Here is a 26,350-nt window from a genome sequence, read left to right as displayed (position 1 = left end):
CCATATCTACTTTATCAAATCCATCTAACATTTTAAATACCTCAATCAGATCATACCTCAATCCCCTATACTCAAGGGAATACAAGCCAAGTTTGTGCAACCTGTCATAATTTAACCCCCTAAGCGCCAGTATCATTCTGATGAATCGTCGCTGCACCCCCTCCAAGGCCAATATATCCTTCTTGAGGTGTGGTGTCCAAAACTGAATGCAGTACTCCAGAAGGGAGCTGACCAAGGCTCTATACAACTGAAGTGTAATTTCTTCCCTTTTATACTCCAGCACCCATGAGATAAAGGCTACCATTTCATTAGCCTTTTAGAACCCAACCTCTAGCTTTTAATGATGTGTACTTGGAACAACTTCCTGCTCCCTTCTGCACTACTTACTGTCCTTCCTAACTTAGTCATCTACAGACTTCAATATACAACTCTCTATTCCTTCATCTAAAAGCCTTGGGGATCACCACTTGTCACATCTTGCCAATCAGAGTACCTACACTTTATCCCCACTCTGTCTCCTACCTCCCAACCAATTTCCATCCCAAGTTAAAAGGCTACCTCCAATTCCATGCACTCTCATTTTTGCTAATAATCTCTTGTGCAGAAAATTATTGAATGCCCACTGGAAGTCCATATAGATAACTCCCTTATTACCGACCTCTTCAAAAAATTCAACTAGATTAGTCAGAAATGACTTCCCCTTAAAACTATGCTGGCTCTTTCTGATCAGCTCATATTTGCTTGTGCTCAGTCATTCTATCCCTAATGACAGAGTCTAGTAGCTTCCCCCACAGTTGACGTTAAACTGACAGGCCTTCTCGGCAACCAGAAATAGGTAATAAATGTGGCCTTGTCAGCATCACCTACTTCCAGAGAACAAATAGACAATTTTTTAAAAATCCGTCAGTTTTACAACTAATTCGACTTCCCCTCCCCAGTAAACTCAACTCCTCTCCTGGAGGCTTAGGTACCATGCAGGCAGCCCTCCAGTACCACAGCCAACTAGTTATTCTACATATGTAAAAATTAGACAGTATCTAATTGCCTCTTGACTTTGGGAGCATCACAATTGAGCCTAATCAATTCCTCCTTAGTCTACATTCTAGCTGGTCACCAAGAATGATCAGGAGCGGTAACACTGGCCAATTTTTCCTTTCTGTAGTGGTGGATAAAGTGCTGGCTTGTCAATAGCACATATTTGCGCATAACACAACTACAACCTACCAACTTCATGCACAGGAGGAGTGGGTATCCTACATCTTCCAATTGGGTGCAAGTCGAACCGGAAGTGGGACAGTACAATAATCACAGCCTTCCATGTTGACCCTGCATGTATTTCCAGGGCCTGCACTATTTGAATAATGTGTGGAAGCTCCATTCAGGGAAAACGCCTGTGATCGGGAGCACGCCAACTGATGGGGATAATATTACGTGCCTTAGCAGCATCTCTTCCCCCACCCGCCACCACCAAGAGGAAAAGCCCAGGGGGAATGGGAGGTGGTGTACACCAGTGTCAACACTTAACAATATCCAGTGTACTTGGTGACAGTGTAAAAAGAAGTTTAATGACCTTACCAGGTCAGCCAAGGTACAAGAGAAAAAAAACATTATTTCCATTAATGTCGTGTAACTGAGCACATATGGCACTTACAAATCTTTCCTTAAAATATTTTCAGTGCTCATCATGGATGTCTTTTATTCAGCAAAATCTACTTGCACAGCTAACCTTTTAACCAGGAAGAGTTCCTTTACCCACATCCTTACCACGAGAACATTTGTAGCAGCCCTACTGCTGCCCCAACTGAGATCAATCAATTCAGGACAGGCCAAGATTGAAAGCGAGTGGGCCTTCCTGCTGAGTACCATAATTGATGCTACATGTGAGTTCAAGCCCCACTCCAGAGATTTAAGTGCAAAATCTAGGCTGACACTCCAGTGAAGTACTGAGGGAGTGCTGCACTGTCGGAGGTGCGGTCTTTTGGATGAGATGTGAAACGTCTGTCTGCTCAGGTGGACGCAAAAGATCCCATGGCACTATTTCGAAGAGGGGATGGGGAGTTCTCCCCAGTGTCCTTACCAATATTTATACTAAACAGATTATCTGGTCAGCACATTGCAGTTTGTGGAGTCTTGCTGTGCACAAATTGTCTGCCACATTTCCTACATTACAACAGTGACTACACTTCAAAAGTACTCAGTTGGCTGTAAAGTGCGTTGGGCCATCCTGAGGTTGTGAAAGGTGCTATATAAATGCAAGTTTTGCTTCATTCCTATAGCATTTGTTTGCAAGCAAATTGAGTCTTCCTACACGATTTCATTTTTTTCCTCCATTTTACCATTTCTCTCCTGAAGTCAGTAACTCTTGATATGGTTCCACAAGTGGCAGTAGCCCTCCATTACCTCATCTAATTAGCCATTTTTCATCAGGAGGGTTGTGCATCTATGGGGCCATCCCAGCCAAGCCTAATCTTGTCCTCATCCAAGGTCCATATATTTATACTTTTAACCAGGGGTTGCTGAATATTAATCAGCAGCACAAACCTTGGCCAGTTTTCCCCTCCTTTCCCTGGAAATACTGAGACAAATTACACATCTCTATTACTATCTAGCTGGGTCAACTAACTCAGAACAGAAGAGGGATTTTATCCCTCAATGCTACACGGTGTGGCAGAGGCCTGGGGAGGGGAGGGGTTATTTTCATATTTGATTTTGTCTCGAGGCAAATGTTAAAAAATGGTGTGTATTCTTTAACTATAATATTTAATAAGAAAATCTCTCCATGCATTTGTGGTTTTCCAAAGCTGCTAGGAAATGTAACTTTCAAATATGGCCCTATAGAACCCCAGAAAGTGCATGGAACTGCACACAAGATTGATTTTTTTAAAAATTCCATTCTATAATTCAGAAGTTAAATGTATAAGGAGGTTACTCAGTTCAGGAGTTGACGGCACAAAACATGTTTAACTGATGTGATTTTAATAATTTCCCACCTTTTGCAGGAACCATATACAGACCACTACTTTATCTCAATTTTAAGTGCTCAAAATAGACACATTAAACTGAGACAGGTTGGAAATTCATTTGCTAATTTATTAACAGTAAAGAAATATATATATGTCATTGCACTAGTAATATTTTCCTAAAAAACTTTGAAAATCATTGTTTATACCCTTAAGTGATTAAGTTCATAATAATTAAGGCTATAGCCCATGTTAATGGCCAACTAGGCTGTAATTAAAATGTAATATCAAACATACAATGTGCAGCATATCCTTATTCCTTTGCATTTACACTGCAGTTCAGATTCATAAAATTGGCAGTACAGACATATATATTTCAGAATAAGGAATGAGGGAGCTGGGCCACAGTGTCTCCGTTTGAACCAAATCATAAGAACAGAATGGGTATCTACAGGGAACAATCATTAAGCTCTTTCAAATGCTTGATAATTTATGTAACAAATATTAACATACTTTAAGTGATCCAATCAACTGGAGTTTGTGACTTGCAGTTTAAAGGGCCCTGAACATCAATGATTGTGGAGGTCAAGAGAACTTCTGGTGTAAAGATACAATTGCTCTGTTTTGGCTTCATGAATGACATCATCTCCCATGTGCCTTGAGGCAAAGGGATACAGTTTATAATGATGTTTAGGTGAACACATGAGGTTTGTCCCTTTAGTTTGCAATATGATCCTCATACCAGCTCACTCATCCCTGTTTGGGACGTTTAATCCAAGATTAAAAACTGCCACTGCAATTCTTGGCCAGTGCAGAAAGTGAGACAAAGAATATCAAATGATTTTCAACATTTACATTGTAATATACACCCGTGGAATCCTTCCTATGTGCCTGGTTACAGCAAGAAACTGGGAAGAGCTGTTAGTACAAAGATTCTAAATCTGGTAACCTTATAAATATAGCGTGTTCTTTCATTGTGTGAAGGATCATTGTTCACTTATGGTGCTAGGAACTTGTGAATTTTTCACACTAATAAAAAGAACTTCCACTGCCACAATACAGTGTCCTGTACAGCATGTAGCACGTGCAGCAAGGCCCCAGAAAGATGTCCATTAAAAAGAGTGGGTTCTTGTGCAGGAAACTGGTGGTCCACAATGAATTAACGATTGATGAGAGTGGTGGAATATCTTTGAAGTATTTAATGTAGCATAGATTTAGGATCGTGGAAGTGAGTTTGAACTTTTAAGTGAACCCTGAGAGATTGTAGAATTAAATCTCAAATTAGGACATAGTATTGTGGACAAAATGCACCTGTTATCATTTCCCTTCTCTTTCCCCCGCACCCCCACCAACTCAAAGTGACCTTTGGCCTGTAAACAGTGTGGAAATATTAGCACTTAGTCATTTGGCTTCAGCTGATTTAACCTTGCTCTATTTCTGCGATGTAAATAGACCTTTAGATCGAAGAAAATAAAAACTAAATTTAAATATTATGTAAGCCAAATATTGTCTCTTTATACTGCATTTGTATCCTTGCAAGTGCTCTTTTTAAAGAATTTTTAAAATGATTAGTACTACAGGCTTAACCCTTTAAGGGCCAGTAATAAAATCAGGTTCTTTGACATTCTCAGCACTAGAAATAAAACTGTTAACTCAAAATGTGCCAACTCCAAAGGACCATTATATTTTACTATGTGAAAATAGTCACCCTCAATGAGCAAATCATTTTACAAAAATATATTCCCATAATTTACTAGGACAGTTGAAACCTAATAAGCTTATAATTTTCCCAGAGATACACCACACCTATTTAATGACCATTCAATTGCTGAATCAAACAGAAAAGTCTTAACAAGGTCTATTCTACAGAAAAGTACTTACATTTCAAAAGGTACGGATGATTCCAAATTAAATTTGGCAATGATTGGACTTATGTTGAGTTGAGTATTAAAATCTAAATAGTGAAGACTTTGTTTCCAATCAACACTTTGATTTACAGTAGGAACTCCAAACAATACACAATTGTATTTTACACAGCAGTAATGAATAGGAACAGTGTGGGCATCTCACAGATCAGCTGTGTATTTATCTGTGGGAGAGTGTATAAATGTCAATAAACTAAAGGATTTAGATGTAGAATATATAGAACAGTGCTACTATTGTTTAAAGAGGACTGGTGCAAGGTTTTCTGAAATCCAAACAGCACAGTTGCTATTAATACTCATTTGAAAGATTAAGTCAAGTTCACACTTTGTTCCTCCTCAATATTTATTGTGAAGTTATTGACTCACAAACAGAACCTGCCACTAGAAAACAAGTCAGCTGGACCAGGGCTTCAGATAATTTTATTAACCTTTTAACTTTCCAGGTGGCATCACCAGACTTTGACATCTGCTTTTAGTGAGATGATCTTGCATTCACCATGAAACTATCAAATGACAACTCTTGAGATTAAGCTAAAAGATTTCAAGTTGTGGCTGAGTTCTTAGTTGCCTGCTGTACATCAGCAGAGAACGGTAGAAAAATGTGTTTCTCCATATAGTAGGGGTGTGTGTGTTTTTTTTTTGGGGGGGGGGGGGGGGGAAGGGCAGGGAGGGAGAAAGGAAGAGAAAAGTGAAAAGTATGAAAGAATCCAAAGTTTCAAGAGAGCAAATGCAAAGACTGAATAAAAAGTTTCCATTTGCTCCCATTCTGATCTGACCCAGTTTTTTTTGCCAATGTGTTTGTAAAGGGACAACTGCTGAATGTACAGCAACATCTGTACTGAACATCTCCCCTTCTCTGCACTCCTGACAGTTTAGGAAGAACTCACCCACTTTCGAAAGGAGCTTAAGCCAGTGCAGATGTTATAACAGGAAGCCTCTCAATTACCAGCTGCTTAATTACAATCAAGGTGAACAGAATTAAAGATTTCACTGTACAAAGCATTTAGATCACAGGAAGACAGCAGAGTCCAATTGCTGACATATATTTATGCAGTCACTTGCTATAAACAAGATTTTGAAGAGCAACTTGATTACACATTAAGTACTTAGTACACATTCATTGGAGTGCTTGCAGAAAGCTTTGGAATGACCAAAAGAAAAATCACCATAGCATCCTACTCCATTTGAACAAACTTGAGGGCAATTCAATTCTCTCGCATGAGACTAGTGAAATAATGCTAGCATGTCATTTGCCCCATCAAAACTCAATTAAAACTTAAGATCCAGTGAAGGATGAGAGAATGTTGTGGAAATAAATCAGTGGAAATGGAATGAATAAACCTCTTTTTGTGAAGGATTGGAGAAGAGAGTTTTATGTATTATGTTAAATTACACATGATAGGCTACAACTGGGCATATATTTCAGGTAGTTCTTATTCCTGACAGACTATCTATTTAAACTTTTCAAATAACTCAAGAACCAGTCAACTAATGGCTCAAATTTTGTGCATTATAAACACCAAAGCAAAGGCCCTTGCTTAGCTAGTTCCTAAGAGCATTTTGTTATTGGGCCCAAAGAAAGTAAAAATCTTCACCTCTTTTCTGTTGTCCTTTCTCAAATATAGAATTCACAGATCAAACCAATTTGGTGTTATAACCCAGAAATTATTATAAAGCATCTTTAATCCTATGGTCACCCTTGGGCCTGACGGTATTCAGGTAGCACAGCTCTATTACCCAATCAACTGTCAGTGTAATAGGACCTGCAGGTTCCCCCAAACCAGATTAGATTGAGTCACATTTGGGCCAGGTTGCTAGCTGGAACACATTATGGGAAGTCAAGGCATTCTGACATCAGAAAATCTGATGTTGTAGGTTGCCCCCATATTCCCGTTGATCAGTCACATTGTTGAACCATAAAAGGAAATCAAGTGCCCAGACCATCCTGCCTTCTCACGCTGAAGTGACTCACGCTAGAAATGCATAGTCACCTTCAAAATAAAAGGGAGAATGAGAGAGGGGAAAAACAGATAGGCAGCTTGTGAAGGCCAAATCACAGCATGTATCTTAGTAGACATGGTCCCTGTTAATTTAGGATAGCATTCATGTCATCTACTCAGTCTCAAAAACACTGACTGGAGACAGCAAGTGACTTCTTGATCTAGATAATTGGAAAGACAGTCTCTAATTTTTGATAGAGGACTTTATTTTTTTATGCATTATAAGTTAATGGAGAATAAATTTCTATTAGATGACTGCTGGTTGTTGATCCACAGATAAAGCATTCCCAAATCCCCTCATTTTATGTAAGTGTGCTTCCTACTGATTTTTATTTAAAACTTATAATTGGTTGTTTAGACAAGGCAAACATATTATACTCTCAATTGCAAACTAATAGTCTTAAACCACCTTATGTAACACATTTTGTTGCAGTCCAAGCCCATACCATCCATATCCACAAGGTGGCTTTTTAATTGCACAGTCCAGAATGACTAATAGAAATTATACTAGCTCCTGTCATTCTCAAGGCCTTTAATCTGGATCAACTGTAACATTAATACAATGACAGTTTTCCTTCCTCTGCTTTCATAGAGCTCATAACTACAGTACAAAGTAAAGGTGCAGCACCCCTGGCGAATGTAGATTTAATTTTTTTTTGCATAAACAAGGCCATTACTTTTCAGCAATAAGGCTTTTCTGAAGAAACGTTTATTTGGATTGTAAGTTTCTGTCCTCCGAGGCAGGTACATTTGACCTTTAAGCTCAACGGGACCCTGAGGAATGATGCCCGAATTCTTCAATCACCCTTACACAGAGCCAGCTGTCCATTTCCGGTCTCCAGTTTCCCTAAATTTAAGAAAAAAAACTTTAAGATTACAGTTGCTCAACACAAAATAATTGATGCAGTCAAATCTCTTTTAAACACCACCTTTCATTTCACACACACACAAAAATTGGAATTTGGAGCCTCGGGGAATTTACAACAGTTTGTTTTTGACCTTTTCCCTTTCCAGCACAACACAGCATTATTTAAGAGTCTGAAATTTGATATTCCCAGTGGGTGAGGATCAAGAAATTCCCTCACTTCACCCCCTCATAGCCTCAAAGTACAATATGATCTTTAGAACAGTGGAAAGATGTGCAAGAGAGAGGACCTACAAACAATTTTTTTTAAACTGTGGCGAGGCCTTTCAATCAATCAATCTCCCAGCACATGGTCCAGGGGAAGATACTGAAACTTTTTTTTAAAAAATTAAAACCCTGCATTTTTCTGCCTATTTCCTCCTTTCTCCCTCTCCAAAAGATGCTGGGGGCCAAAATTCCTCATGGGTGCAAAGGGGATAGTTCACCCACAGGGAGGCAGAACCCAGATTTGCCAGGTTTAAACCCCATGCCACCTGCAGTATCAATTTCTGATCTGGGGGCATGGGCGGGGAGGGGATGATGTAGTACCTTGCCCAAATGAATGTGGACAATTGGTGTTGACAGGCTTTTGGACTGCAGTGCTCATCACAGATGAGCCCAATCCTGTCCCCCCACCAGTTAGTTATTCTCACACACACACGTCCAGGAGAAGTCATTGTACAGCACTTAGGAACAGGAACCCCAGCTGTTTTCTTCTCCCTAGAGTCCCCATTGAGATCAGAATAGACCGGGGAGGGAATTGTTCTGAAGTTTTGGAGAAAAAGCATTACATTGCAAGTGACTCACCTCCTGACTCCCCAAAGCCTTTCCACCATCTACAAGGCACAAGTCAGGAGTGTGATGGAATACTCTCCACTTGCCTGGATGAGTGCAGCTCCAACAACACTCAAGAAGCTCGACACCATCCAAGATAAAGCAGCCCGCTTGATTGGCACCCCATCCACCACCCTAAACATTCACTCCCTTCACCACAGGATGCACTGCAGCAACTCGCCAAGGCTTCTTCGACAGCACCTCCCAAACCCGCGACCTCTACCACCTAGAAGGACAAGAGCAGCAGGCACATGGGAAAACCACCACCTGCACGTCCCCCTCCAAGTCACACACCATCCCGACTTGGAAATATATCGCCGTTCCTTCATCGTCGCTGGGTCAAAATCCTGGAACTCCCTTCCTAACAGCACAGTGGGAGAACAGTCACCACACGGACTGCAGCGGTTCAAGGCGGCGGCTCACCACCACCTTCTCAAGGGCAATTAGGGATGGGCAATAAATCCCGGCCTCGCCAGCGACGCCCACATCCCATGAACGAATAAAAAAAGTTTGGTGACTAGAAAATTATGCCTTAATGTTTCATTACTCCATTTAATCTTGCAACAAAAACAGTGTCCAAACTACAAATCATCTGAAAGGATTCCAATGTAAATTCAGCTGTGGGTTACAATGTACAGTATGATACTGTATGAGAGCTTATTACAGTATAAATCAAGCACGAAAATTTTGCAGGTTTTATTCCATAATCTGACCGGTATAAATTGTTATCCTACGAACCTTTGTTGTTGCATGGTAATATAGACACTAGTGGCATAACAGATACACAGCTGTACATGTACACCATTCAAAAAAAATCCTGGTGGCTCCGCCCTGTATTCTCTCCATCACAATGGCTGACTACTTCAATCTCTAACATGACTTGTCTCTGTCCCCGCCTCAGACCTTCTGCTGCTGAAGCCCTCATCTATGCCTTTGTCACCTCCAGACTCAACTATTCTGATGCTCTCCTGGCCGGCCTCCCGCCCTCCACATCATTCAAAATCCTGCTGCCCATATCCTATCCTGCTCCAAGTCCCACTTAACTAGCACCCCTGTTTTTATTGAACTACATTGGCTCCCAGTACCCCAACACCTCCAATTTAAAATTCTCATTCTCTAATTTAAATCCACTCATGGCCGTGGCCCTCCCTCTCTGTGCAACTTTCTGCAGCCCGAAAACCCTCCCCCCAGAATGCCACATTCTCTGACTCTGGGCTCTTGTGCATCCCTCTTCTTCCTTTGAAGAATGGAAAGTTTAGCAAAAAAGGGGTTCATGTGACCCCATTTCAATTTATTCAACTTCATTTGACCCCATTGTGAGGTAATACGTTTGAGGAGGGCAAACAAGACAAGGAGTACACAATAAATGGGAGGATACGGAGAGGTGTAGAGGAACAAAGGGACCTTGGAGTCCATGTTCACAGATCCCTGAAGGTAGCAGGACTGGTAGATAAGGTGGTTAAAAAGGCATACAGAATACTTTCCTTTATTAACCGAGGTATAGAATAAGAGCAGGGAGAGGTTATGCTAGAACTGTATAACACACTAGTTAGACCACAGCTGGAGTACTGCATACAGTTCTGGTCACCACTTTACAGGAAAGATGTGATTGCGGTAGAGAGGAGATTTACGAGGATGTTGCCAGGGCTGGAGAATTTTAGCTATGAGAAAAGATTGGATAGGCTGGGGGTGTTTTCTTTGAAACAAAGGAGGTTGAGGGGATATTTAATTGAGGTATATAAAATTATGACGGGACTAGAGTGGATAGGGAGGACTTATTTTGCTTAGCAGAGGGGTCAGTGGCCAGGGGGCATAGATTTAAAGTAATTGGTAGAAAGATTAGAGGGGAGCTGAGGAGAAATCTTTTCACCCAGAGGGTGGTAGGGGTCTGGAACTCACTGCCTGAAAGGATGGTAGAAGCAGAAACCCTCAACTCATTTAAAAAGTACTTGGATGTGCACTTGAAGTGCCATTACCTGCTGGGCTACAGGCCAAGTGCTGGAAAGTGGGATTAAGCAGGATAACTCTTTTTCAGCCGGCACAGACACGGTGCGCTGAATGGCCTCCTTCTGTGCCATAACTTCCTATGATTCTATTCCTTCATTCCACCATCAGCAACCATGCCATCAAGCATTTAGGAACTATGCTCTGAAATTCCTTCCTTCCTTCCTTCTAACCCCTTAAAAGCCTCCTTAAAAACCTACATCTGCCTAAGCTTGGTCACCCATCCTGATATCCCCTCCTTTGGCTTAGTGTCCATTTTTTGTCAGATTACCGTTCTGTGAAGCAACTTGAGAAATTTTTCCTTATAAAAAGGTACTATATACCTGCAAGTTGTTGTTGCAGTTGGATATTTTTGCTGCTCATCTTGAGCAAACTGTACTGTAGTTTATCTAGCCAGCATAAATAGGAATGAAAGCTAACACAGAAAATCTCACAGGGATGCAGTCAAAAGTTTATTTTTTAAAAACACGTTTTTTTTAAATTTGAAAGACCACCCATGTGATAGATGATTCCAGAAACTTTCCAAAAATAACAGGTTAAGCTGCCAAAATAAGGCATAACCACAGTGTTTAGATAAAATGGAAAAGGAAAATTATGGCCCCAACAATAACGGAGAAGCAGGAAGGGAGCAGGGTGGGGGGAGATTTAACCCAGAAATACAAGTCTCCCAGAAGTCCTGCCAAATTTAACGGCAGGGCTTGTTCTAAATTTTTCAAATCTGTTTCCCGCCGCAGCCAAAACAGATTGAGGGGCTGTCCGGCAGGCCTGCAGAAGCAGGCCGCAGCCTGGGAGTGGAGAGGAGGGAGGGACGGAGAGATCATGGGCCATGGAGGTGGGAGTTGACCGATAGGGGGTGGGGGGGGGGGGGGGGTCGGATCACGGGGACGGAAGCAGGTAAGCTTGGTGGGCCGGGGTGGAGAAAGCACTCCTGCTCCTCCTGACCCACAAGTAGTGCTGAAAAGGCACGTACCTGTTCCATTCAGCCGTTCTCACCTCCCTCCAGCTGTCAGGTTTCCTGAAGCCTGGAAAACCTGGCCCCCAGGAGTTAAAAATGGGAAACAGGTTAAATTTGAGGCAAGGGGCCTCTTTAAAATATCCTGAGGACGGAGCTGCCTCCTGAAAACAGGTTAGTCACCCGGCCCCCAACCCGCCTCCATTAAAACCAGAAGTTGGCGTGTTGGCAGCAGGTTTCCCATTTTAATCTTTACCCTCACTCTGGGGGATTAAAATTACTCCCTATATAATCAAAATGGCGGAGGGGTAGAAGAATGAGAGGTAAAGTGATTTACTGTAAAAGTATTGTTAGCAAGATAAACGTTTGGCCCATAAATGTATTAAACGTTAAAAAAGTTTCATTCACTACATAGCCTGCAGCTTCAAAACACATTAATGCACTAACATTCTAAAAGTGCGGAAGTGCATCTATATAAAGAAGTCCAACACTTAACTTAAACTGCACGAAAATATTTGGGAAGGAGAGGAAAGACAAAGTTGTCACACCATCATTTCACTTTTCTAATACGGCCTTCGAATGGAGCCCAGGTAGATGGGATTACAGTCTTTTACCAACAGCTGCTATGGATTGCAGTGTGAAGCACCAGTCTCAGTTCCTTAACTTAGCTCTTCAAAGGAAGAGCGAGCCACAAACCAAAGACACTTTCATCATTCAAAGCTGTTTGATACTATAAAAAGGATGAGATAGTTTCCAAGATATATTCTCCATCATATGTAGTACTGTACTAATAAACACCATTACCCAATTTTAACTCTGCACGAGTGATCAGTGTAAAGCGGGCGGCAGGCTCACTAAGAGTCGCTGGCATGAGGCCCGGGCCATTTTAACTCAAGGGCGCCACCAGGTACCCACGGAAATGGTCCCCGGCAGTCAGGTAAGTGGTTAGGGGGGGGTAGGAAGAGGCGGGATGTCGGCAGGAGACCGCAGTCGTTTTTGAGGGGTTTGGGGGGGGGGGGGGGGGGGAAGGGAGGGAGGAGCCTATGGCAGAGAGGGCCGAGGTTTCCTCGTGGGGCATTGAGGAGCACATTGCTCCTCTTGACCCACAAAAATAAAAAATTAAATTTACCGGCCTTTATGGCCCCTCTCCTTTTTAAGCCTTAATGTAAGATCTGGAACAGCTGTCCACAGTGAGGCCCATATGCCTCACCTGGGCCTGCTCGTGCATGGTGCCAGGTTTCCCCGGCAAGACCGAATGCACAACTTCATGTTAAAACCATGTCGAGGACCGAATGACTCCACTGGACCCTGACTGTTGCATTTTAATCAGGCCCTCACCACCTGTGCTATTTTAATAGGTTGGCGAGTGAAGCACGAACAAGGCGAGTACAACACTGCCGATATTTTAACCCCTCGCACACCCCATTCTCGTTTGGCGCAGGGGTTAAAGCCGGGGCTGACATAATTCGTGTTCCACACAAATGTGATTGTGGTCTGTGAGTAGAACAAGTCTTCAAGAAAATGGAAGACTCTCCATTAATGAGGTTGGCACAAATGTACACACTGTCATTAAGATTGTAAAAATAATCTGGTATAGATTAGGCTACATCAACCACTGTGCAAAGACAGGTAGTGCCTTTAGATTACATCAACAGTGTGAGCTGCTGTCACAGCACAAGCATATAGTCTCATGACAGACAGCTGTTCCAGATGTTATACTGTATTATCTGTATAATTAAAGGTTCAAAAACATCAACATGGACATTAAAATCACCAGATAATGTTATAGTCTCCACAATAAGTGTGGGGGAGGGGCAAAGGCAAAGGGAAAGGGGGTTTTTGACTTGTCATGTGCAGGACTCAGGCAGATACTGAACAGTTACAGTTAGGAGTAGACTCCATTTTGTTCCTACATTTAAAAGGCAGTCATCCTCCCACAAGGGAGGGAATTATAGCCATTTGCTGTAACAGCTGCAACTGTTCAGAGCAATTGCCACTGAACTACAGTATTTTCAATAAGGCTATTTTTTTCAATTATGTTGTAACAGCATTCATGTAGAGGCTTCTAGATGTAGATCAGAACAGATTCTCTGTTTAATACAAATGGGTGGTGCACCTCAGAAACCATTGGCTTGCAAGGCCACACAAGACTGGTAATAAGGACTCCTTAGACAGCAGGCATATTTTTGGATTAAAAACATAAGACACTTCACCTAGTGGACATGCAGTAACATTCCACCTTGATTCCCCTCTTTCTCCCCACCCCCCCACCCCATGTTTTTGACTCTTGTTGGAGTATGTTTTCAAAAGGCACCAGCACCCCTCCAGTAGCTCCCCTTTGTGTACAAGCCTAGGCAGCAGAGGGTCAGCAGGCCATTTAAGTGTGGAGGACATCACAGCTGAACATAATTCTGTTCTCACCTTATGTTTACACATGGCATTTTTCAGCAAGAGTCACTGAACAGCAATCAGGAGCAGGAATCCTGGCTGATTTTTTGCCCCTCCACAGTCAATGGCACTGAGGCCAATTGTAGCAGCCCAAATGAAATATCAGCTAACTCAGACTATGAATCGATCCTGGGGCGCTCTCATCTGCATGGCTCAGTACATCAGACTATTGTTATTTCACTGCTATTATTCCTACATTAGAGTCTTTACAAGTTTAAATATTTCAGATTAGTGAATTAAAATCTGGATGTTCTACTATAAACTATTCAGTCAGTCAATATTATTGGTTCCAGTAACTAAAAGTAGCTGGAACCAGGTCACATTGCAATAGTTTTAATCCCAGCCACAAGATGGAGCACCATACAAGCAGAGCAATTCCACCTTTGTGGAGGGAGCAGGAACTGGCAGATCCCCACAATATCAATCACACCAGTCAACTAACCGTACAGCTTAAAGACAGATGTTTAAACCAGACTGCTATCCGTACTGGATGGAAATATTCTTCAGGGAAGTAAAAGGAGGAGAAAGAGATTCTATGGATTTAAACAGTCACTCACATTCTTACTAGCGAATATACATGGGGTTTGTAAATCTAACATACAAACATTGGTAAACCAAGCCTAAAAGTGACAGGTTTCAGGTTTACCAGCTGCATTTTGAATGAATTTTCAAATAGATGCATTTAAATTCTTGGGGTTAAACAACATGTCAGGAAATGCATCACTGGAGTCTTGACTGATCGGCTACATGTCTTAAAGATGCATTGTAAACAGAAGTGTGAAATTACATTGCATTCATCACTTATGTAGTCCTATCAACACTGAGGAAAAGTTAGGTGTGAGATTTAGGATTAAAAAAAATAGGACACCAGTTGGAAACCTATTTAAACAGGTATTCAATTATAATAGGCTGCACTTTTAAAACAAATGAGCCAACTCATCCTAAATTACTGAGACCTGATGGGTCTCCACTTATATACAAATAAAATAAAATCATAAAACCACATTGTAAACACCCGAGTGTTTGGTACAGGCTGTTCCAGGAACTGAAGTGAAACAAAAAATGGTGGAGATACACAGCAATCAATGGAAGAGCGAAAAGACGGGTAGTTTTGGGTAGTTAGCAGACAAAAGGAAAAACCCAACTAATATTAGTACTAGTTTGCAGGACCTCCACCCATCTCAGATCTAACTGATCCCAAGAGACCAAGGTCCAACAAGTTACCTCAATACTCCCAGTGCAAGCAGTCATGTCAAGAACCTGGATGTATCAGTGCAGTCCTATCACATGCATCATGTAATCAAAAAGGTACAATGGCTTCATGAATACTTGGGAAACTTCAGTGTCAATTTTTTTTTAAACTCTAACTTTGTTATTTTTTTATTCTCCTGTTTCAAATAATCCTGCAACCAGCTGAGTGTAACATGTTCTTGTATCTCACTTTACACAGTATCCTTTTCTATCTTTATTGTTTCTAGAACTGGACCCACCCAAGAATTCCTCCATGTAGTTCTTGCTTTAACTCGCTAACCTCTGATCTGATTATTATACACAATTGCCAACGGGATCAGCTGCTTTAAGAACACTATGCTAGCTTCATTTCTCAGTGAGAGAAACACCATGGCTGGAAGGCATTTTTTCTGTTTGCATTTGCAGTAACTATGGTTACTGAACTATAGTAACCTTGAAGGTATTCAAATTCATGTTTTTTTTAAAAATCGAAGTACTATGGTTACTAACTACTATTTTACATACAGGCCTTAGAGACATTGAGCAGGTTTGACTTCTAATCTTTTGACCTTGAAGAGTAGCAATTACTGTAAGTTCTGGGACATTTTTATTGTACTATCACAATTAAATAATGACTATGGTGCATGATGCTGATGCTATTTAGAGTCAGCTCAACATTAATGGAGGCAGCAGATTTCAGAAATGGCTATTGAAGAAATCAGAGATGCAGTTAGTGGTGAAGCATTGCAATGTATTGGGGCAGAGGTACTTAGTGAGAAAGTATACATTTAGTTTCATCCTCTCAGTATGTTGCTGCCTCATTACTCATACACTAAATTAACAAGCCTCAAAAGAAAACTCAACTTTGGAAAGATTATCTTCACCCCCTCCAGACCCCAGTGAAGCCAATTAATGCAGTCAATTAACTCCCTCTAAAATAGAGCCAGTTGAGTATCTGAGTAATTGGATGGAGAGCAAAGTATAGGCTGAGGTGATGAAACACTCCTTGGCACTCTGGTTGCTTTGTTTTTAGTCACTAGTGCAGAGCAGCTGATGAAGATAGGCAGAAATGCTCAGATTTTGCCAGATTACTGTTTTGGGGGCAGGGAGATATTTTGCAGAACTTTTCCTCAGGGAATTAAATAATCAGGACAGAATCTCTGATTGACAAATAATAAATGATCTATGAAAAGACCATGCCTGATGTGCCAAATTGCTTATCCGATGTACGTATGTCTTGTTAAGTTACCTCATTACCAACCTTCCATTTTGTGTTTTTTTTTTGACAGGAGAGGAAAGTAACCCTTTGTGGTTGACCAACACTTGGTTTATGTAGTAGCCATTGTGATAAATAAATGTTCTGAGATTTAGCACGCTCATCTCCAATTACCCTGCTGATGGCTTACTTTGGTGGTCAACGTTTTTGCGTGACCTTTTAGTCCTCATCTTCAACAGTACATATTCAGATAATCAGTCTCTAGATGTATTGACAGAAAAACTGTATATTTTGAAAGCACCCAATAACAATCAACCTTCACCACTGTCACATCCATTTCAAAAATAACACCCACTAAGAGATCGTTGAATTCTTTCCATTTGAAGGAGTGAAAATACACTCAAAATAAACTTCAAGAAGTGATGTGTGCCATTAGTCAGTTTAGACATTTCACTTACAAGCCATATGCCTATCATCAATCCAAAGTAATATTATACAAAACCATAAACACTAGAAACTGCAGACTATCCCATATAAAGAAAAAAAGGTATTTATAGGTTAAATCAGAAAACATGGCTAACAAAAAAAAAGACACTTTTCCTGATAACTTTGCCCATTTGCTGCTCCTAGTCTCTTGTGACATGCACCATACCAACCCACAGACATGAAAGGTTGAAGGAAACCTTTTTCTAGATCTCCACCTGTGCTTATATCGGCAAAGGGGATATGAGGAGCAATTCTAGGATCGGGAACAGACAGAAAATATATTTAGGAAGTGAGAGGGGTAAACACCTATTATAGTAACTGTTTCCTTAATGAAAATCATAAACCAAATAAACTACTGTCTGTACTCAAGGATAACTCAGATCAACATGGGAATAGCTGAAGGAAATACTTAAAATCCAGCAGAATTCAAATCATGTGTTATAACACCACATATATGATGCAGTGAGAAAACATTTGGGTTTTAGCAGCCGTTATAAAAAGTGTTCCAGGGCTGAACATGTCTTGTTTATTAAAAGCTTTCCTTATGAAGAGATAGAAAATCAAAAATGCTTTTGAATTACTGGTTTTCCAGTTCCCTCACCACCCCCAGCTACTATTCTGCAGACTCGGTTCTGTAGCTGACCACAAAGCCTGGGAAAGTCACTCCTGCTAATTTTCTTTTCTCTCTCACACACAGAGACCATCAGTGTCAAATTAGATCTATACAGCCCCCCCTTGCCTGCACATGATGGCACTCCAAACTAACTTTTAAAAAAAAACTAAATTACTTGAACAGAGCTGATCTTAATTTCAAATAAAAGGCCCGTTTCATTTGCCCAAATATTGCACAGCTGCCACCACAATTTAAGACAGGTGACCAACTGAGACCTAACAGCTGCTTAATAGATGTGACCAGGGTGACTGGGTTTATTGCACTTAAAAGACACTGATATCTCACAATTAGCTAAAGATTACCTTTTCTTATTGTGTTTTCTGCACTCTGCTGCACAACCAATTTCCCAGACTCACCACTCAAACCCAATTTAGAATTATTTGTTGACCCTCTCTCAGACTTTGGTTGCCTTTCACCCTGGGAACTACCTTTTTCATCCTTGGTATCACTTGAAGCTTTAAGGGCGTCAGATTTTTCCTGTGCTTGTGGAATTTCTTTTACGACAGTCGCTGTGGAGGGGAGTCTCTGAGCGCTCGGCAAAAAAGGCGGCTTTTTGGCAACGGGTGGTGGAATTCTGCTGGGCTTTTTCTGTGCGGGAGGGGCTTCAGAAGCAGCTTTACTCTGCGGGTTTGCTGAACTTTTAGATTCAGTCTTTGAAGCTATTCGACCAGAGACAGAGCTTAGCTCAGCCATGAAATTCTTCTTCGCTTCAGCTTCTGCCTCAGGTGATCGAGGGGTTTCAAAAACCAACCTCTTGGGAGTTACATTCTTTGAAAAAATAAAGCTGGCTGTTGAAGCAGGTGATTTGTGTGGAGCACCATCATCAGGCGGCTTAAATGTAATCTGTCCCTGAACATCAGTGGTGGTTGTTGTGGGTTTCACGTAGAGAGAATTGTTAGATTTTATTGAAGGTTCCGAATCTGAAGATGACGACAAACGAAGTGACAGGGACTTACGAGCAGGTTTGTTGGGTGCTGTCACGTTACCTTTGGTGGGCAGTTTCAAATCTAGTTGGTTATTGTTCACTTGTTGCTTATGGTCTGGCATCCCAGGTGCATAAGTGCTCATCTGCACAGAACGTAACCGTACCATCTGCAACAAAGAGGGGGTGACTATTGGTATACTAGCTTGGCCACCATCTTGATTAGGTGAAGACTGAATAAGCGATTCTTTTGTGGAATCCTGATTGGATGCTTTTGGTGTTTGAGTCATTATTTTTGGAAACTGAGAATCTGCCATCACTGCAGGTGATGGTCCCGAGACAACTTGTGGCTTCTGCTGAAGATGCTTTGAAGTAGACGTTGCTGGAGATGGAACAGATGATAGTAATGATTTAGGCACTGATGACGTTTTGGTTTCTGTAGGTTGCGAAGGTGGAAGAGAAGGGGATGAAAGTGCCACAGCTACAGATTGCCCTGGTATCGTGTTCTTCACAGATGAGTCTGAGGGTAGTGGAGGGGGAGCAGGTGGAGACACCATCTGTAGCTTCTGTTGAGGTTCTTCTAAAGATGATCTCTTTTCTTGTACTGTATCTGCCAGTAGTGAAGGTGGTGGTGGTGGGAACAGAAATTCTGCATCTTCTTGATGAACTGAATGTGAAACATTGGCTTTCTCTGAGGAATTCACTGCAACAGATGTAGATGACGACATTTCTCCAGGACTTGGAGGTGTAAAGGTAGATGGGGACAAAGGAGGTGGAGGTAGTGGCCAATCAAGCGTTGATTGTTCCTGCTTTAGGGGTTCTAAAACAGTTGAGGAAGATGGAGGAGATATTTTTTCAATTACAGTGGTTTTCTTCGGAGGTGGAGGAGGATGATGGGATGGAGGTGGTGAAGGCGGAGGAGAAGGTAGTTTCATTTGGAGTGGAATCAGTTCCTGCTGCATTTGCTTGGGAGGAGCGGTTGAGACGGTGGGGGCCGGCGTAGTGGCCGGCGGGGTCACGGTGGGGGCCGGCGTAGTGGCCGGCGGGGTCACGGTGGGGGCCGGCGTAGTGGCCGGCGGGGTCACGGTGGGGGCCGGCGTAGTGGCCGGCGGGGTCACGGTGGGGGCCGGCGTAGTGGCCGGCGGGGTCACGGTGGGGGCCGGCGTAGTGGCCGGCGGGGTCACGGTGGGGGCCGGCGTAGTGGCCGGCGGGGTCACGGTGGGGGCCGGCGTAGTGGCCGGCGGGGTCACGGTGGGGGCCGGCGTAGTGGCCGGCGGGGTCACGGTGGGGGCCGGCGTAGTGGCCGGCGGGGTCACGGTGGGGGCCGGCGTAGTGGCCGGCGGGGTCACGGTGGGGGCCGGCGTAGTGGCCGGCGGGGTCACGGTGGGGGCCGGCGTAGTGGCCGGCGGGGTCACGGTGGGGGCCGGCGTAGTGGCCGGCGGGGTCACGGTGGGGGCCGGCGTAGTGGCCGGCGGGGTCACGGTGGGGGCCGGCGTAGTGGCCGGCGGGGTCACGGTGGGGGCCGGCGTAGTGGCCGGCGGGGTCACGGTGGGGGCCGGCGTAGTGGCCGGCGGGGTCACGGTGGGGGCCGGCGTAGTGGCCGGCGGGGTCACGGTGGGGGCCGGCGTAGTGGCCGGCGGGGTCACGGTGGGGGCCGGCGTAGTGGCCGGCGGGGTCACGGTGGGGGCCGGCGTAGTGGCCGGCGGGGTCACGGTGCGTGTAGAAACAACAGTTGGCACTTTAAAAAGGAAAGAAGGCTTTTTTGTCGGTGGTAATGGTGCTGGACCTGGTGGAGGGGGTGGGATTACTGTTGGTACCCAAGAGTATGGCGGTGATGTTGGTAATTTTGCAATTTTTACAGTAGGTGGAAGTGGAGCAGGTGATGAAGGTGGAGGAGGGATTACAAATGGATCAACATTTTCTGATATGGAGGATGATATGGATGCTAAAGATGAAGAATGTGACATTTCTGGAGAAAAAAGTGATGACGACCTTTCAGGTGCTCTGGGTTTGGATCTTCCAGCAGGAGATGAAGGATATACAAGACCCCTCGTCATGGTAGGAGTACCACTCTGACTGGAGTACCCACTGGATGGTGACATTGTTCTCTCAGATTTGTTAGGCGAGGTTGGATTTTGAGGAAAGCTATTTGATGACTGAAGGATACTTTCCTTGGACATTTCTCCCATTCCATCTTCAGCAGTCACTAATTTGTCAGTGACAAGAGGGATTGCAGGACCTCTAGAAGCATCACGAGAATCCATACGAGATTGAAATCTAATGCTATTCGTTTCACTAAGTGAAGGGGAAAACACATCATCATTTCCAGGTGATGCAGGACTGCAGCCTTGTAGTTCAGAGCTCTGCTCCTCAGCTTGTTGTAAGGAATGCATTCTTCTTGGAGGAGCTGGTGGTCTCTTCATTTTCCTGACTGACAAGCTTCTTGTGATTGACCGCTCACTTGTTATGCTCTGCGTATCTGATGCATCAACAATACTACTTGTGCTTTGTGCAGGAGAGAGTGTTTGGTCAACGTAACCATTACTGTTCAGTTCATTTATTTTACAGTTAGCGTTATGGTCCGCGGGACTACTTGGCGTATTCTCGGCAATTGCTGAAGCATTGTGTGCAGTACATGCACTAACCCATCTACTTGTGCTTGCATGATGATCTGGAGCAGAATTTGTTAAGTTGTGCTTGTCTCTCGACTTCTCTCCGTCTTTTTCCGCAGAATCATTCACCAGTGGAATTCTCGGACTTCCATGTGACGATATAGTGGAATTGTTTGATACAATAGTTTCAGAGGACTGTGAATTACTCCACACATCACTTGAAGCATAATCCCTGCCATCATAATTCTGCAGGGAAATCGAACGGGAACAGGCAGGAGAAGGTGCACATATTAAGCTGCTCCTGCTAAGGGTGCGTAGGCAATGCTGACTGGTGTTGATCATAACAACGTCCACTGCAGCGGGCAGTATTGCATTCGGAATGATCTTGGATAAGTAAGTTGCCTGAGGCGACATGGACATAACCGGACTTTGAAGAAGTTCACTCGGTATGGACGATTTTGGAATGGCTAATGATTTTGGTCTTTTGGAAAAATCTATCAGTCCCCAGTTCTGTTGGTCATGTAGCTTGTTATTTATTTCTAAAGTGCTTATAGATTCATGACCTCCCTCTGATGAATCAGTAACATTTACAGACCGCAAGGAGCCCCTCGCTCCAGAATGAGATATGTTATTAAAGCAATGATTTCCATCTTCCCTGGATGCACGGACAACGCCAGCACTGTCCGCACCAGGCACCTTTACACTGGTGTTTGATAGATGAGATGCTTTTCCGAGCCCTGTTGTGGAAACAGAAACAAAATTAAAATCCAACAGTGAAACAGAATTTAATTTATTGATAATCAAGACACTATGTCTTGGGTGAAGCAAAACCAAGAGCCCTAATCACAACCTATCCAGTTTTCCCATAAATTTGATTTCATTTCTATCACATTGAATTTTGCTCTGCAGCAAAATACAATCCCTACTCTCAAATGCAGGTGGCTCTGTCCCATTCTGTCCATTATAGGTGTGGGTAAATGACATGTCAATCAAAGGTAATTAAAAAAAATTCACTCACCTCATCATTCAACGAGCTGAAATAATCAGGATTTGCATTAAGTAGAAGTACATTTATATTGTACGCGCAAAAAGCCCTCAGAAACCCAAAATCATCCACTCACTCCACCAACAGCGCACCGTGGCTGCAATGTGTGCCATCTACAGGATGCACTGCAACAACTCGCCAAGGCTTCAACAGCAAGGGCCTTACTATACTTAAAAAAAACCTCAGAGCAGGTAGCTGATGGGCTCTGAGGCAATTCATTAGCATATTCCTGCCCTGCCCCCTCCATTGCAGTGTCAAACTGAATAATGCAGGGTAAACATCAGCATTGTGAACTATGGCAGTAACAATGTTTAACAAAAATAAGATTGACATCAACATATTACATAACTCAAACAGCAGAACTATTCAAATGGGTAGCATACTGGGGCGTTTATGCAGTCCCTTTACAGTGGCAGCTTGGCCACTCCACTTCACAGACACAGCCTGGTGCCCTGATCTTGCTGGGGTTCATGAAATCGGGTCATAGAAGTAATTAGTTTTCACTCTCTACACACTAGCCCTCAAGGGCTCCTGTGAAAATTTCAAATAAATGTGCAAGGGGGAGAAGAAAAATAAACCTGATGCAGATCCTGCAGAATTGTGTTTTAAATATATTTGCATCAAATATAGTTTCTTAAAGTGGTTAAGGCATAAAATGGCCACAAGCACCCTGGCATGCAAAATGAGTAGACTGTGGAATTGCAGCCCAATGGGGGAAAAAGGTGAAGGGCCTGCGCTCCCAATTCTACAATCTCCTGCGCCCATGTTCCTCAGGGCATAACGCATCAGAAACTGTTGCAATAAATCCAGATCATTCAGTGAGTCGAGGTATTATACAGCACTAAGCCACTTTAGAGGAAAACAACTTTAAGCTTCTGCAAGGAGCTTTCAAGGACATTACTTAGAGTTACAAATATAGCAGCTATTTCATTGCACCTGGTCACAAGATGAACATAAAACACACAACACCAAGCCCTGAAGCAGAGTACAAGTGTCACATTGTTGCACTTACCAAACCTTTAAAACATTTCTGAACCAAGACTGCAGCCCTGCAAAACATTCCATGTAATACTTCACTCTAGTACACAAGCTACATAAAGTGAATAAACAGATAAAATACTCCACTCGAGCAATGTATGGTGCAGATCTGGTTCCACTAGGATTTGTCAGCATACAAATCTTTGGGCTTCATCAAGCACAGCTGGCAGAGTCAGAGGAGCATTTTAGCAGTAATTAGTACTAATAACTATAGAAATCTACAATAAAGTAGTTTATAAAAGAAAAAATATTCAAGTCCTATTATTGCAACTTTTTCTGAACATTATACCAGTCATGTACTTTTTAATAGATTCTTCCCTATTGCATGGAGGTAGAAGTCTCAATATCAATCATTAAGAGTTGTTTTTGTTCCCAGCATAAAGTTTTAATCAGCCGAGTCAAACTGCATATTTATGCTGAGTTTAAATTCTATTCTCAACCAGTTTCTTTGCTAATTAATGCAGTGCAGTTGTTTCTTTTGGCGAGAAAGAAGCCATTATCTTATGTAGTTCTGTGTATAGTTATGTACATGCCAGCCACGCTCTTGCACCAGGTCAAGTAGCCACTCTTCACGTGCGATCATATGTTGGCAGGCTATTTTACTGTGGGGGACATCACCGCTGAGCAAGATCCTGTTCTCAACCGATGTTTACAATTTCCAGCAAGATTCACCGGGCAGGGATCTGGAGCAGGAGTCCTGGCTGAGGTTTTCCCTCCCCAGCGCAAGGGTGCGAAGGCCAAGGAAAACAGTCCACTGCACCTAAGCTGAGATCGACTAACTCAGCACAGACTAAACATCAAACCTGAGGTTAAGCTGGTCAATAAGGCTCAACCCCACACCGGACTACAAATTTCCCAAATGGAGCCATTGAGGAATGTTTGTTCTTTCAAATTTCTGTTAGGACCAACCTAATCCACACATTTGCTCCAAATTCTGTTCACACTACGTTTGACACCTTCGAAATTCTGTACCAAAGGAATGCAATCTACAAAAGTCCAACTGGCTGACAGTTTGAAAGTCCGAAATAATGAATCTACAAACCCAGTTCCTGTTGAACATGCTGTGGAAGTCCCATGATTGTCGTTCTCCGAACTCTCTTTGCTTTCAGTTTTGGACCTTTAAAAGACGACTGTGTCTTCTGATGTCCTTGAGGTTTAAAGGTTGTTCCTGTTTTTTTTTTAAAATAAGCAAGTTAGGAAACTGTACACCTTTGTCATGAAATAAAATATTCCTTTTTTGATCATTCAAATGCCCACCCACCCTAATCCAAAAATGGGATATAATCTGTATTGGTGGGACTAGACACAAGTAGATCTAAATAGTTTACATTTGCTTCTTTCCTACTACATGGTGGCTAACAGGACAGCACTACCTCAGAGTTGGTTATCTGGCATTCCATCCTCATGCAGTTCAACAAAAACTGGTGACCCTAGCTTAATTGGTGATAAGGTGGTGCAAAAAAGATTCACAAGGATGATACCAGAACTGAGAGGATGTACTTATCAGGAAAGGCTGAGCAGGCTGGGGCTCTTTTCTCTAGAAACGAGAAGGCTGAGGGGTGACCTTACAAAGAATGTACAGCACGGAAACAGGCCATTTAACCCAAAAAGGTCCGTGCCAGTGTTTACACTCCAAGTGAGCAACCTCCCACCCTATCAACATATCCTTTTATTCACTTCTCCCTCATGTGTTTATCTAGCATCCCCTTAAATGCATCTATACTAGTCGCCTCAACTACTCCTTGTGGTAGCGAGTTCCACATTCTCACCACTCTCTGGGTGAAGAAGCTTCTCCTGAATTCCCTATTGGATTGGTTAGTGACTTATATAGATATATAATTATATAGTTATAAGATCTTATATTTATGGCCCCTAGTTCTGATTTCCCCAAGTGGAAACATCTTCTCTCCATCTACCCTATCAAACCCTTTCATTATCTTAAAGGCCTCAATCAGGTCAATTCCTCAGCCTTCCCTTTTCGAGAGAAAAGAGCCCCCAGCCTGTTCAATCTTTCCTGATAAGTATAACCTCTTATTTCTGGTATCATCCTGGTAAATCATTTTTGCACCTTCTCCAGTGCCTCTATATCCTTTTTATAGAGTGGAGACCTAATAAAGGTCTTTAAATTCTGAAGGAGTTTGATAAGGTCGACCTAGAGAAAATGTTTCCACTTGTGGAGGAGATGAAAACTATGGGCCATAAGATAGTCACCAATAAATCTGAAAGGGAATTTGTGCAGAAAGTGGTTAGAATGTGGTACTTGCTGCCACAAGGAGTAGTTGAGGTGAATAGCATAGATGCATTTAAGGGGAAGCTAGATAAGTAAATATGGGAGAAAGGAATAAGAGGATATGTTGATGGGGTTAGATGAAGTCGGGAAGGACAAGGCTCATGGAGCATAAACATGAGCATAGACCTGTTGGGCCAAATGGCCTACATCTGTGCTGCACATTCTATGTAATTCTTTATAATTTCCCAGAACTAAATCAAGCAATGCACCTTTCCTTATTGGACTTGAAACATACTGAGGTAGAAAGGGTTAGATGAAGGGGCATAAGAGGAGGCTCATGTGGAGCATAAATGCAGTCATAGACCAGTTGGGCTGAATGGCCTATTTCTATGCTGCAGACTCCATGGGCTGGATTTTGCTGCGAAAATAATGGTGACGCTAACCGTGCTCACCGTTATTTATGCGCAAATCAGCAAGTGCACATGCGCAGTTAAACGTGGAAATCAGGAAGTTGCTGTCCAAGATGCGCTGCCCCTCCGTAAGCAGATCAAAAACGCCATCTGGCTCACCATTCAAATACACTGAATGCGTGAAGTTGTGGTACTTCCTTGGTAGATACTGACTGAGCCTGCCACAATAAGTTAGGACTTGTCCATTCCAGTTTAAGTATCCTTTTAATGGCGTGGTAAGCCTTAATTACTGCCAAACAACCTCTCTGGCACTGACAATTAACTTTTACAAGTGTGGAGTCTCATTTCTTCAGCTTCTAATTATTGGAGATATTTTCTTTAAATTTAATTTTTTTTTAAACTTTTCTTTCTCTTATCTCTCTCTTAATCCAATCTTTCTTTTCCCTCTGTTGTTTTAACTT

The 26,350-nt window shown here is 42.6% G+C and overlaps 1 protein-coding gene across 2 annotated transcripts in view; it reads right to left on the bottom strand.

Moving 5' to 3' along the window:
- Positions 1-3,069: 3,069 nt before the first annotated feature.
- LOC137342620 (NHS-like protein 3) overlaps positions 3,070-26,350 on the bottom strand; it is a 183,241-nt gene continuing 159,960 nt past the window's right edge. For both annotated transcript variants that reach the window (XM_068006644.1, XM_068006645.1), the window contains exons 5-7: positions 24,292-24,417; positions 18,061-21,903; positions 3,070-7,732 (exon numbers count right to left, since the gene is read on the bottom strand). In XM_068006644.1, the coding sequence (XP_067862745.1) occupies positions 7,683-7,732; positions 18,061-21,903; positions 24,292-24,417 (4,019 nt within the window). In that variant the 3' untranslated portion in view covers positions 3,070-7,682. The remainder of the gene's footprint in view (positions 7,733-18,060; positions 21,904-24,291; positions 24,418-26,350) is intronic.

Source organism: Heptranchias perlo, chromosome 26, assembly GCF_035084215.1.
Source record: "Heptranchias perlo isolate sHepPer1 chromosome 26, sHepPer1.hap1, whole genome shotgun sequence".
Taxonomy (NCBI): Eukaryota; Metazoa; Chordata; class Chondrichthyes; order Hexanchiformes; family Hexanchidae; genus Heptranchias; species Heptranchias perlo.
The sequence above is the reverse complement of the archived record's forward strand: the minus strand, read 5'-3'. Positions and strand labels throughout refer to the sequence as shown.